The 12128-nt window shown below is 39.3% G+C and overlaps 2 protein-coding genes across 3 annotated transcripts in view; one reads left to right on the forward strand and one right to left on the reverse strand.

Moving 5' to 3' along the window:
* Positions 1-12128, forward strand: part of LOC149844023 (RING-finger, DEAD-like helicase, PHD and SNF2 domain-containing protein) — a 155414-nt gene that overhangs the window by 118676 nt on the left and 24610 nt on the right. The gene's annotated exons all lie outside the window — the stretch shown is intronic.
* On the reverse strand, positions 1272-2605 carry LOC149844025 (uncharacterized). The gene is made up of 3 exons (XM_090000261.1): positions 2103-2605; positions 1675-2000; positions 1272-1598 (listed from the first exon to the last, which is right to left on the reverse strand). Exons 1-3 carry the CDS (start codon positions 2450-2452, stop codon positions 1486-1488), a joined length of 789 nt encoding a protein of 262 aa, XP_089856387.1. The 5' UTR covers positions 2453-2605; the 3' UTR covers positions 1272-1485.

The raw sequence follows: 12128 nt of genomic DNA on the forward strand, positions 1-12128 counted from the left end.
ATCTCTTTGTTTGCTATCTTTTGTTTGATGAAATGTTGGTCAATCTCAATATGTTTGGTCCGACCGTGATGAACAAGATAGAACGCAATTTGTATATCACTTCTATTATCACACATGAGGATTGAACTTGAGATACTCTCTCCCATCTCTGTAAGGAGATGCCTAATCTAGGTTACTTTTGCTGTGGTAGCTGCCATAGATCTATATTCTGCCTCTGTGCTAGACCTTGCCACAACTTTCTGTTTTCTGCTACTCCATGAGATAAAATTGCTTCCAATGAAAACACAGTATCCTGAAACCGACCTCCTTTCATCTGGGTCTCCTGCCCAGTCTGCGTCTGTATAGGCCAATATGTCATGTTTCGGTGTTGCCCATGAAGATTGAGCATATTTGAGTCCATCACCCACCGTGCCTTTTAGATATCGGAGAATACGTTTGACGGCATCCAAATGACCAGCCTTTGGTTCATGCATAAACTGAGATACTTGATTTACAGAATATACAATGTCTGGTCTAGTAAAAGTAAGATACTATAACATGCCCACTAAACTGCGATACTTGCTTGCATCAGGATACAACTCGCCATCACAAATGTTGAGTTTTTGATTGACAACACTGGGTGTAGGCACAGGTTTGCAATCTGTCATTCCTGCTTTGGCCAAAAGATCAAGAGTGTATTTGTGTTGAGTTAATGACATTTCTCCATCCTGTCTGTCCACCTCTACACCAAGAAAATAACTTAGCTTTCCAAGATCTTTCATCTTGAATCGCATACTCAGCAAAACTTTAATTTGTTGAATATGCTCTGGAGCATTACCAGTGACCACTATAACATCAACATATATAAGCAAGAAAACCACAGTGGTTCCATCCCTGTATATGAATAAAGAATGATCTAGTTGGGAACGAATAAAACCGTGGTTCTGAATCTCTGAGGAGAAGCTTCCAAACCATGACCTGGAGGCTTGCTTTAAACCATACAATGCTCTGGTTAATTTATATACATATTCTTTTGGGTCTCCCTCTGCATAACCTTGAGGTTGCTCCATATCAGAGTTGCCAGTCGAGGAAGCGGGAGCGGGAAGCGATACGGGAAGCGGAAGCGGGAAGCGAGGCACTTTCAAAAATTTAGGAAGCGGGAAGCGGGGGACCACTTAGGAGGGAACCGGGAAGCGTCTCGGAAGCGACACAGGAAGCGTCTCGGAAGCGACATAGGAAGCGAACCGGAAGCGACATAGGAAGCGAACCGGAAGCGACATAGGAAGCTATAAATTTCTAAATTGTAAATTATAAGCTACAATGTTCTAAACTCTAAGTCTAACCTTAAAATTAACATAATCCACTACTTCACTTCATCATGCAAGATTCAAAATAAAAGTATACCAAAAAAATATTATAAGACCATGACAAAAAAGTAACATAAAAGTTTTTAAGTTGGACAACTCCAACTACATCATAAAAAAAAAATAATAATTCAAGAGTTCATTAATCTGTCATCTTTCTCTTCCCCTTCAAGTCAGCAATAGATCGCGAACTTTCTGCATCATCACGTGCATCTTGTCCTCCACGACCATGTCTTCTGCTCCTTCCTTCATTTCCTATAATGAATACGTTAAAAAGTTAAAATGTTCAAAAACCATAATTTAAAATATAAAAAACACAATATCAACATACCTTGCCTAGGTCTCCGGCTAAAGAAACGATCAATCCGACCATGAGGAACTGATGGTCGCTCTTGTATATCTGCAGTTCTACTAGCTCTGATGGATTGATTTGTATCATCTTGAACTTCATTTGTACGTATAATTATTGGAGGTAATGGAGCTCTTGGTTGTGCATCTTTATGTTTGGATTTGGAAATAGTGCTTGATTGTTGTGCACTATCATCCAAATCTCTCCATCGCATATCCTCTAATCTCAACGTATTTTCTTCTACAATAGGAAGTTCTGGATTGATATCCCATTTTCGACTAGGCCCTTCTTTATAGCGATTGTTGCACCTTTTATAACAAGAATATAAAATATGAATGTTAATAAACAATCAATGATAAAAAAAGAGAAAAAAAATACCAAAACAAAAGTACAACACAGTTTAATTATACCTGTCAATCAATCGAAGATTGGAATGAATATACACTAAGGTATCAGCACGATCTTCATTGAGCCTATTTCTTTTAACATTGTGAATGTAACTATAGGTGCTCCACACTCTTTCTGCAGAAGATGTGCTAATAGGTTGAGATAAAACCTTAATGGCTAATGCTCTCAACTCCGGTGTATCACCACCATAAAAACGCCACCAATTAAGCACTGACATTGTAGGATTCAGTGCATCTATTCGTGCTGCATTTCGGCTAAATCTTTCACTTCTTGATGCAAAAGCCACAAGTTGTGACCTATAAAGTGTAGATAACTCTTCATTTCCAGAAGATATGACTTCAAGCGCAAGCATTGCACCGTCTAAGATATCATTATCCTTTTCTGCAAAAAAAAATGTTTAGTAACTATAACAAGAGAAATGCAAATGAAATAATAAAATAATTAAATCATTTAACTTTAAACTTTATTAAATAGATAGAATTAATTTTTTACCAGGAGAAACTCGTTTGACCCCTCCTGCTGCTGGGATTTTGAGATACTCAGACTCGTAATATTTTGGAGTAAGCATGTGGGCTAGACTATGGAGAGGCACATTCATTCTGTCTCATCTATTTGAGACAATCTTATGAATCTTTTCATATAAATCTGGTTGTCCTTTTAGATTGTCTTTGATTTCCCCCAACATGTTGTCCATGCCTTCATACACTTCACCAATTATAGGGCCTTCCTGATCACAAAATTTAATCATCTTATAGATGGGTTTTGTAATCAATAATGCTAAACGTACAGAATCCCAATACTCTTCAATAAGAACAGTTGTTTCTGTTGTAACAGCCCTTTTTTCATAATTTCATCCGTGCATGATTGCTTCCAATCACTCCATCTATCTGAAATTACTGTGAGCCTTAAGCTCTCCCTCACATCAAGCAAGCGTTTCAAAGTAGTATAATGTGAAGCAAACCTTGTTTTTGCAATCTTTATTATTTCTAATTTTTCATTGCTTCTAAAGATTGCTAGTGCTTTTGAATGATTTGTGATATACTTCACAATTTCTTTACTCTGCAAATATGTTTCTCCCAACCAATGAAACTCATGTGCCAAATCCTTGAAGATCAAATTAAGTGTGTGCACAACACAAGGTGACCAAAAAATATACTTGTACGTTTGTTTTAATTCTTCACCTGCTAACTTGCAATTTGCTGCATTGTCTGTAATCACTTGCACTACATTAGAAGGCCCCACAAGTTTAAATCCCGTCTTCAAAAACTCGGCAATGTTTGCAGCTGACTGTTGCACATTAGAAAAATCGCTTGCATATAAGAACATCTAGCCAAAACAGTTTGAGGCAAGTATATTTATCAAGTGTTTGTTCTTGATATTTGTCCAACCGTCTGAGACAATGAAAACTCCAAACTCCTCAAACTTTTCTCGAAATTCATTTAACTCCCTGTGAACACACTCTTTCTCACTGTCAAGCAACGTTGTTCGCGCTTTTTCATATGATGGGGGTTTATATCCGGGCACTTTACTAACTGCAGATATCATCTCTTCCCAATATGGTGATCGAAGCACATTGAAAGGTATGCCATTTGCACACAAAAATCTGATAATTTTGTGATCTACATCATCTCTTTCTACCTTTTTAAAGGTATCACGAATATCAACTGTTTTTCGGCTTCCACTAGATGATGTAGTCATACTAATAGGCTTCTTTGGAGTATCAATTCTTGATCTCCTCAACTCAAATGCACTTGATGAAACCTCCACTCGACGAACTTGCCTCTTAATTTTTTTTGCCAATTCTGCATTTTTTGCAACTTCAGGGCAAAAGGCAATCCCAACACTTTGTCCCTTTGGAGATCCCATGAGATGTGCAAAAACTCGAGTATATGACCCATGATAAATATTTTTGCAGTGCCTGCACATAAAAACTTGGGTTCCACCTTGCTTTCCTTGCCCACTCTTCTTTTGTTTCAATACATGGCGCCATAACACTGTTGTTTTATGCATGCTAGGTGGTTCATCATCTTGGTCATCTTCAGAATAGTAGTCATCCAAGTCATATTCTTCTTCATCTTCCTCATCAAAACAATTTTCGTTTCGGTCCTCAAACTGATATGGACAAGCAGAAGACCTCTTCTTGCCCTTCCCAACACCACTAGATGATTCATGCTCCAAATTGTACAAAGAATCGTCATCGTCATCAGAATTATCGTGATCATAGCTTGAGATGGTCATTAATGAAGCAAAGAACATGCAAATATATCTGCATCATAAAAGTATCAGAATCAACCTAAAACACTTAAAAAAAGCTATTATTAACAGTAAATAATGGAGAGTGAAGAACACAAAGCATGGGGATGTAAACAAAAGACTAAGCTAAAAAAGGGGGGGAAATTACGTGCAATCTGACTATCGCTAAACTAAATACTCAAACAGGCACTTCAAGTTCTAATAAGAAACAAGCAACATAAATAACTGAGAATATAGAGAGCGAGAATAGTTTGATTGAACTGCTAAATCAGATCAAGAACATATAAATCCAGTTTTCTTTCAGGACTCCACTAAAGTTCAATACCCGACTCATTGGAAAATTCTCCAAGTACCCATCAACTTAATTTTGCACAAATGGAGAACATTAAAGTGCTACCAGCCTTGGCAAACATTGATCTCTGAGACAATAGACTTAGAACTGAGGTTCTAAATCATTACAGTTATCTTCTTCATGATAATGTTCATTTACTATTTGTACCAGGCACCAGCTCACATCCTCCAGCAGCTCTCAGCCTCTCACTGTACATCGGACTGAAGAAATAGCTTTTAAAATGTGGGAACAGCACACTCAAATGCTCTCCAATAAAACAATAATATTGCATATTATACCCGTTATACACCAATTAGTAAAAAAATTATTCATCAGTGTAGAATAGTTAAGATCATTAAAACCATCAACAATATCATGTTATCTCTAATGATACTTCCACCCCATCCGGTGCACTGATTTTCTTTGCCAACTGATGAAGTATAAAATGAACTTCCACATACATTATCACCATCATATCATAAACAACTGAAGAGTTAAATAAGAAGCTACAGCACATAATGGCCAATGCAAATTAACAATCCAGCTATATCAGAAAAGTTTTGTGACGAATGCATACCATCTGTTTAGATAAGAAGTTAATATTACATTGCTTACGCTATCAATAGACTAGTATCATGGAGACAATAAAAAACAACCCACTGCTTCATGCAGAATGAATAAAAAAAACGGCTGCGATAATGAATCAGAAACTAAAAAAACTACAAACAAACCCTTGATCTACAATAACAAAAAAACCCTTGATAGTTATGAGAAATAGACGAGTCAAAAACCACAGTGGTTGTCAACATCGTCTGAAAAAAGGGAGAAAGGGGGGAGGACATAGGGCCACCCTCTGTCCCTATCGCCCACTGTGAGGAAAAGAGGGGGCGGAAGATAGAGGGTGTTCCTCTGTCTCCACCCGGCACCAGCACCAGCACCAGCACCATGAAGAAGAAGTGCGAGACATGGGGGGTGCCCTTGCCTCAGCCACCAGCAGCCATGAGAGAGTCACGGACAGATATACACCCCGAAAAAAAAAACCCTGCGATAGATCTACACCGAGAAAGAAAAAAGAAACCCTTGAATTTGATCACTTTCCCCAAAACTACCCTATTGGATCCCACTGGTGGAGGGGAGCTCGCACGACAGAGAGATAGAGAGAGTGACAGAGCGTGAGAGAGGGGGATAGCGTACCTGAAGGTGAACATCTTCATCTTCGGAAGTCGGTGGAGGCCACCGGAATTTTTTGAGGTCGCCGGAACTCGGAGCTCGCCGAAAACTCGAGAGAGAGAGAGAGAGAGAGAGAGAGAGAGAGAGAGAGAGAGAGAGAGAGAGAGAGAGGAGTCGAAACGCGTGAAAAAACAAAACCCTAAGCCCCTTTTGATTTTATTTTTTCACGGGTTTTATAAAATACCCATTTTAACCTCGGTAAAAAATATAAATTCATGTGTAAAAAAAAAAATTTAAGGGCAAACTCGACCTTTCCATAATAGCGTCCCCCTTTAAAGGGGTACGCGTACCTCTTTAAAGGGGTACGCGTACCCTTTTAAAGGGGTACGCGTACCCCTTTAAAAGGGTACGCGTACCCCTTTAAAGAGGTACGCGTACCCCTTTAAAGAGGTACGCGTACCCTTTTAAAAGGGGACGCGCTTCCTCAATTGAACCTGCGCTTCCCCTATTCTATAGGCGTTTCCGGTAACTCTGCTCCATATAGACCTCTTCTTTTAAGTTCCTATGAAGAAATGCATTTTTGACATCAAGCTGACTAAGGCTCCACCCATGTTCAATAGCCAGGCCGAGGATAATACGAATGGTTCCCATTTTCACTACTGAGATGAAGGTCTCATTATAATTTTTCACCATATTCTTGGGTGAAACCTTTGGCAACAAGACGCGCCTTGTATCGTTCAATGCTCCCATCCGGTTTATATTTAATCTTATACACCCATTTTGAGCTAACAACATTTTTATCTGGGGGATGACCAACTATCTCCCATGTTCGACACTCATGAAGTGCCTCTATCTCCTCATTCATCGCCTCAATCCATTTGTTAAATTGAACAGCTTGACAAAACCCTAGTGGTTCTTCATGTTTTTCAATCTTGGATTGAAAAATCTGAAAATCCATAGAGAAGTTATCGTAACTTACCCATTTTTCAATTGGATGCCTTATCCTGCTTGATCTTCTTGGTGCCTCTCCGTTATTGGAGAATGTCATGTGTTCTCCAATAGGTGCATCTGTTTGCGCTCTGGGTCTTTTGGTGTAGACATTCCCTTTGTATCTCTGACATTTTGTTTCTGACACCTTATCTGAAACCGTCTCATCATGTATGTTTTCAGGAGCCAAAGTGGTACATTCAGCAGCATGTGAAATAAGTTCAACACTGAGCCATGGATTATATCAATTATCAGCCATATCACCATGTTCACGATCATAGTTGGCTTTATTGTCTGGAAAGCTATTTTCATCAAAGTCAACATTTCTGGAAATTCTGATCTTATTGATAGGGTCATAACACCTGTACCCCTTGTGTTCATCTGCATAACCTACAAATTGACATATAGAGGCTTTGTCTTGAAATTTGTTTCTCATAGATTTGTCAACATGTACATAACATGTGCATCCAAAAACTCGTAACTCATCATAATTAGGCTGTATGCCAAAGAGAACATAATAGGGAGACTGATTTTCAAGGATAGGCACAGGAAAACGATTTATCACATGAGTGGCAGTGTGAAAGGCTTCTGTCCAAAGGTTGATGGGCAAATTACAACCATGCATCATACTCATTGCACTTTCCACAATATGTTTGTGTTTATGTTCAGCAATTCCATTTTGTTGTGGAGTATACGGGCAAGAAACTCTACGATGTATCCCATTATCTTGGAGGAAATCTAAAAACTCTTTGGAGGAATACTCACCCCCTCCATCACATTGGAGAATTTGAATATTTTGGGAGAATTGATTTTTAACATAGGCATGAAAGTGACGAAAAATAAGAAAAACCTCTGATTTGTGTTTCATGAAGAATATCCAGGTAAAATGAGAGAAACTGTCAATAAAAGATACATAATATTTACTTCCAGAAGAAGAAGGATTGGGAGCTGGACCCCAAACATCAGAACATATTATCTCAAAAGGAATAGAAGATCTTTTATTTATTTGATGAAAAGGAAATACATGACTCTTGCAAACTTGACAACTGGAACACATTTTATTCTTTAATGAAAGTGAAACAGACTCTGAAAGAAAACCATTGGACACTAACTTTTCAATAAAGACTTGACTACAATGACCAAGACGAGAATGCCAGAGATCTGACTTATTACATTTGGATAAACTTAGGACGTTTTCAGAGACATGATCAGACTTGGGCTTCCAGTGGAGGCTAGATCTTCATTGAAGACATACATGTTTCCACGTCACTCTCCTTTAGCGAACATCTCCTTCGTTTGAAGATCCTTGACAAAGACAGAAGTAGGAGTAAATTCCACAGATGAATTGGTAGAGTCAACAAGTTTAGATACAGAGACAATGTTTTTCTTTATATTTGGTGCATGAACAACATCAGATAAAGAAATAGATGACTCAGACAAAGGAATAAGGACATTGCCTATGTTTGAAATAGGGTGGTGAGTCCCATCTCCAGTTACAATATTAGATTTTCCAGAATAGGGAACCAAAGTAGAGAATTTACCTGCATTGCCAGTGACATGAGTCGCTGCCCCAGAGTCAACATACCATATTCCATCATCATTCTGTTTCAAGTTCAAGTTGGCCATCACAGATAAGAGAAGATCCTTAGCATCATCACTGACCCGAAACGTACCTGCAGTTCCTGGTGTAGCAATATTTCTATTATTTTGCGCTCTGTTTCGATTCTACGGGTTGAACCAACAGTTGGCTTTGATGTGACCCCGTTTATTACACTGATAGCATGTGGGAACATTCTTTGAAAAACTGACTCTGGAATTTGGTGTAGGTAGTAATCCACGTCCACCCTGGATGGCAGTTCCCCTGCCTCTGCCACGTCCTCCTCGTGCTCGATCAACTATCATCCCTGTGGCAAGAACCTCATGTGTAGATGATTGTCCAGCTGAAGCATCAGACATGCTCTTCAGAGTCATTTCGTATTGAAGGAGTTTGTCACGTAATTCCTCAAAACTGAGTAATGTAGGTAAGTATAATAAGGTCACAAGGACATGATATTTTAATCCCAAGGCATTCAATGTTTGTTGCACCTTTTCTTTATCTGATACTGGATATCCAACCATGGCTAACTGGTCTGTAATGCTTTTAACTTGATTTAAGAATTCAATAATGCTCATTGCCCCCTTTCTTAACATCTGAAATTCGCGTTTGAGAAACAACACTTTAGCCTCTGATATCTGAGAATATGTCTGAGCTAAAACCTCCCACAAAACTTTGGATGTGCAATCATCAGGAATGAAAATCAATATCTCTTGAGATAATGTGGAAGTGATGTATGCAACAAGAGACTGATCGCGCTTCATCCAAGAAACGAATGCAGGATTGCGGATAGTATTCAGCAATCCTCCATCTTCTTTGGCTTCGGTTATGATAAATTCTGGAGGTATTGGAGTAGAGCCATCCAAGTGGCCTGAAAGGTCTTGACTACGAATAAAAGGAGCAATTTGCCTTTTCCAAGTCAGGTAGTTGTTGGTAGTTAATTTTTCCGAAACTAGCTATCCAAGGAAGTTGAAAGAAAGACCCGAATTGCCTGAAGTATCCATTGGTAGCTGGTTGACAACGGGAAGACACGGCTTGCCTGAAGTATTAGTGACTGAAACTGAAATGAAAACACTTGTGGCTGAAGCAACAAAAAGAAAAAAAAACGACAGAGTAATGCAAGATAAAAGGTTAAGTAGAAGAGAATAAAGCAGACGTGACAAAACAATTTTCAGACCAGCAGTAATGTGATGTTCAGAACTGATAGAGAAGAAAAGCAGAAAATAACGACAACGTGGGAAATAAATAGTTGGCGTGATATGGGAATGAAACTGAAAGGAATCTCAGCGAAAGAAAATAGAAGAAACAAAGGATGATGTTGACAGAAAAGAAGTAATTTCAGCAATATTAGGAAGAGAACAAAGGACTCGACTGAAGGGGAGAAAGAACAAAAGGACTCGGCTGAAGGGGAGAAAGAAATAAATCAGACGTGACTTGTTTGTAAACTCGATTGGAGAGGAGGAAGAGCAGAAGGTTTGGCTCGACTGAAGAGGATGGAGAAAGCGCAGACTCGGCTCGTCTGTGAACTCGACTGAAGGTTAGACACGGTAGGTCGTGGAGCAGGCCCTTTCACGATCCCTGATGAAGAAACATGCTCGACTGAAGTAGGCCCCTTTCACGTTCCCGATAAAGAGAAAGACTTGGCAGATCGTGGAGCAGGCCCCTTTCACGTTCCCGATGAAGAGAAAGACTCGACTGAAGGCTTGGCAGATCGTGACCAATGGGGCAGACCATTTCACGTTCCCTGATGAAGGCACTTTTACGCCCAGATCAATCGCCGTTCTGATACCATGTTAAAACTGCTTTGGGTTGGCAGTTTTATCGTGAATACCGAGAAGGAGGAGTAGAGAAGAGAGGAGAGAGGAGAGAGGATTTTCCTTGGAATCGGCAGACACAGATTTTCTGTGTTGCTGCACTAAACATCATTAGAATAAAATAGGTTTACAAACCCTTTTTACAATGGCAAGATTGCCCCTGGTTAGTAATATATAATACATTATAATATAGCATACACGTGCACGTGCTCTATATGGATATGGATCCTCTACTGGATCCATATCCGATTTGTATTCTAATATCAAGGACCTTCTCACGAAGAAGACACTCGTTGAAGGAGAATGACAGGGAAATATGTATGTCCTCAAAGAATCTTTTTCTCCTGTTCGTGGTGCTTTAGCGAGTTCGTCAGCCGGTCAGTCAGATCACCCAGTGTCCTTCAAAGATTGTTTTAGTTTGTCTTAGTGTAATAAGCCAGAGATTTGGCATTGTCGTTTGGGTCATTGTAATTGTGGAAAGATGCACCGAACCCTAGGTAGGGAGAGAGAGAGAGAGAGAGACGGCGACACAGGAAGAAAAAACTCGTTAACTTGTTATTAGGGCCTCTCTCTATGTTAAATAGAGAGAGGCTTAAAAGAATAATTACAACTAAGCCCATTATGAAAACAAAATTTCAAAAAACATCTAATATAAAAAGACTTCACTTAAAACCACCTATTCTCAACACTCCCCCTCAAGCTGGAGCATAGATATCAATCATGCTCAGCTTGTCACAACATTTTGAGAAATTTGGTCTAGCAAGAGGTTTTGTAAACATATCTGCAACTTGTTCTTCCGGCTTTAGATATTTGGTAGTGATATGACCAGCTTGAACCATATCCCTTACATAGTGGCAATCAACCTCAATGTGCTTTGTTCTCTCATGAAATACAGGATTGTTCGCTATATATGTTGCAGCTTTGTTATCGCACATCATGGTCATGGGAGAGGAAACCTTCACCTGAAGATCATGAAGAACAGTACGAACCCACATCAATTCAGCTGCTGTTTGGGCCATAGCCCGATATTCTGATTCAGCACTCGACCTAGAAACCACATTTTGTTTCTTACTTCTCCAAGAAATCAAGTTGTCTCCCAGAAACACACAAAATCCTGTGGTAGATTTTCTATCCACTACAGATCCTGCATAGTCAGCATCAGAATAGGCCACTATCTCCAGAGTTCCACCTTTCCTGAACAATAACCCCTTTCCAGGAGAAGATTTTAGATATCTGAGAATCATAATAGCTGCATTCCAGTGTACCTCAATTGGTTTGTCCATAAACTGGCTAACTTTGCTTACTGCTAAAGCAATATCCGGCCTGGTCACAGTTACATACAGTAGCTTCCCTACTAGGGAGCGATAACTTTTGCTATCAATCAGTTTTGACCATTCTTCAAACAACTGAACTTTATGGTCCATGGGAATATTTGCTGGTTTAGCTCCCAACATTCTCGTTTCCTTTAATAAGTCAAGAACATACTTCCGTTGAGACAAAACCATCCCTTCACGGCTCCTGGCAACTTCTATACCTAGAAAATACCTGAGTGAACCAAGGTCTTTTGTAACAAAGTGTTTTTGAAGATGAGCCTTTGTGGCTTCAATAGCTTTCACATCATCTCCTGTAAGAATGATGTCATCCACATATACTACCATAACAACTATGCCAGAGCTAGTTTTCTTTATAAAAAGTGTATGATCTGTTGCTGATCTGTTAAAACCAAAGCTTGACATCACTTCAAACAACTTTTGAAACCATGCACGAGGACTTTGTTTCAAGCCATAAATCACCTTTCTCAATCTACACACCTTTTGACACTCCCCCTCAACCTCGAATCCTACAGGTTGTTGTATGTAAACGGTCTCAGATAAATTCC

Source organism: Nuphar pumila, chromosome 3, assembly GCF_984573655.1.
Source record: "Nuphar pumila chromosome 3, dmNupPumi1.hap1.1, whole genome shotgun sequence".
NCBI lineage: Eukaryota > Viridiplantae > Streptophyta > Magnoliopsida > Nymphaeales > Nymphaeaceae > Nuphar > Nuphar pumila.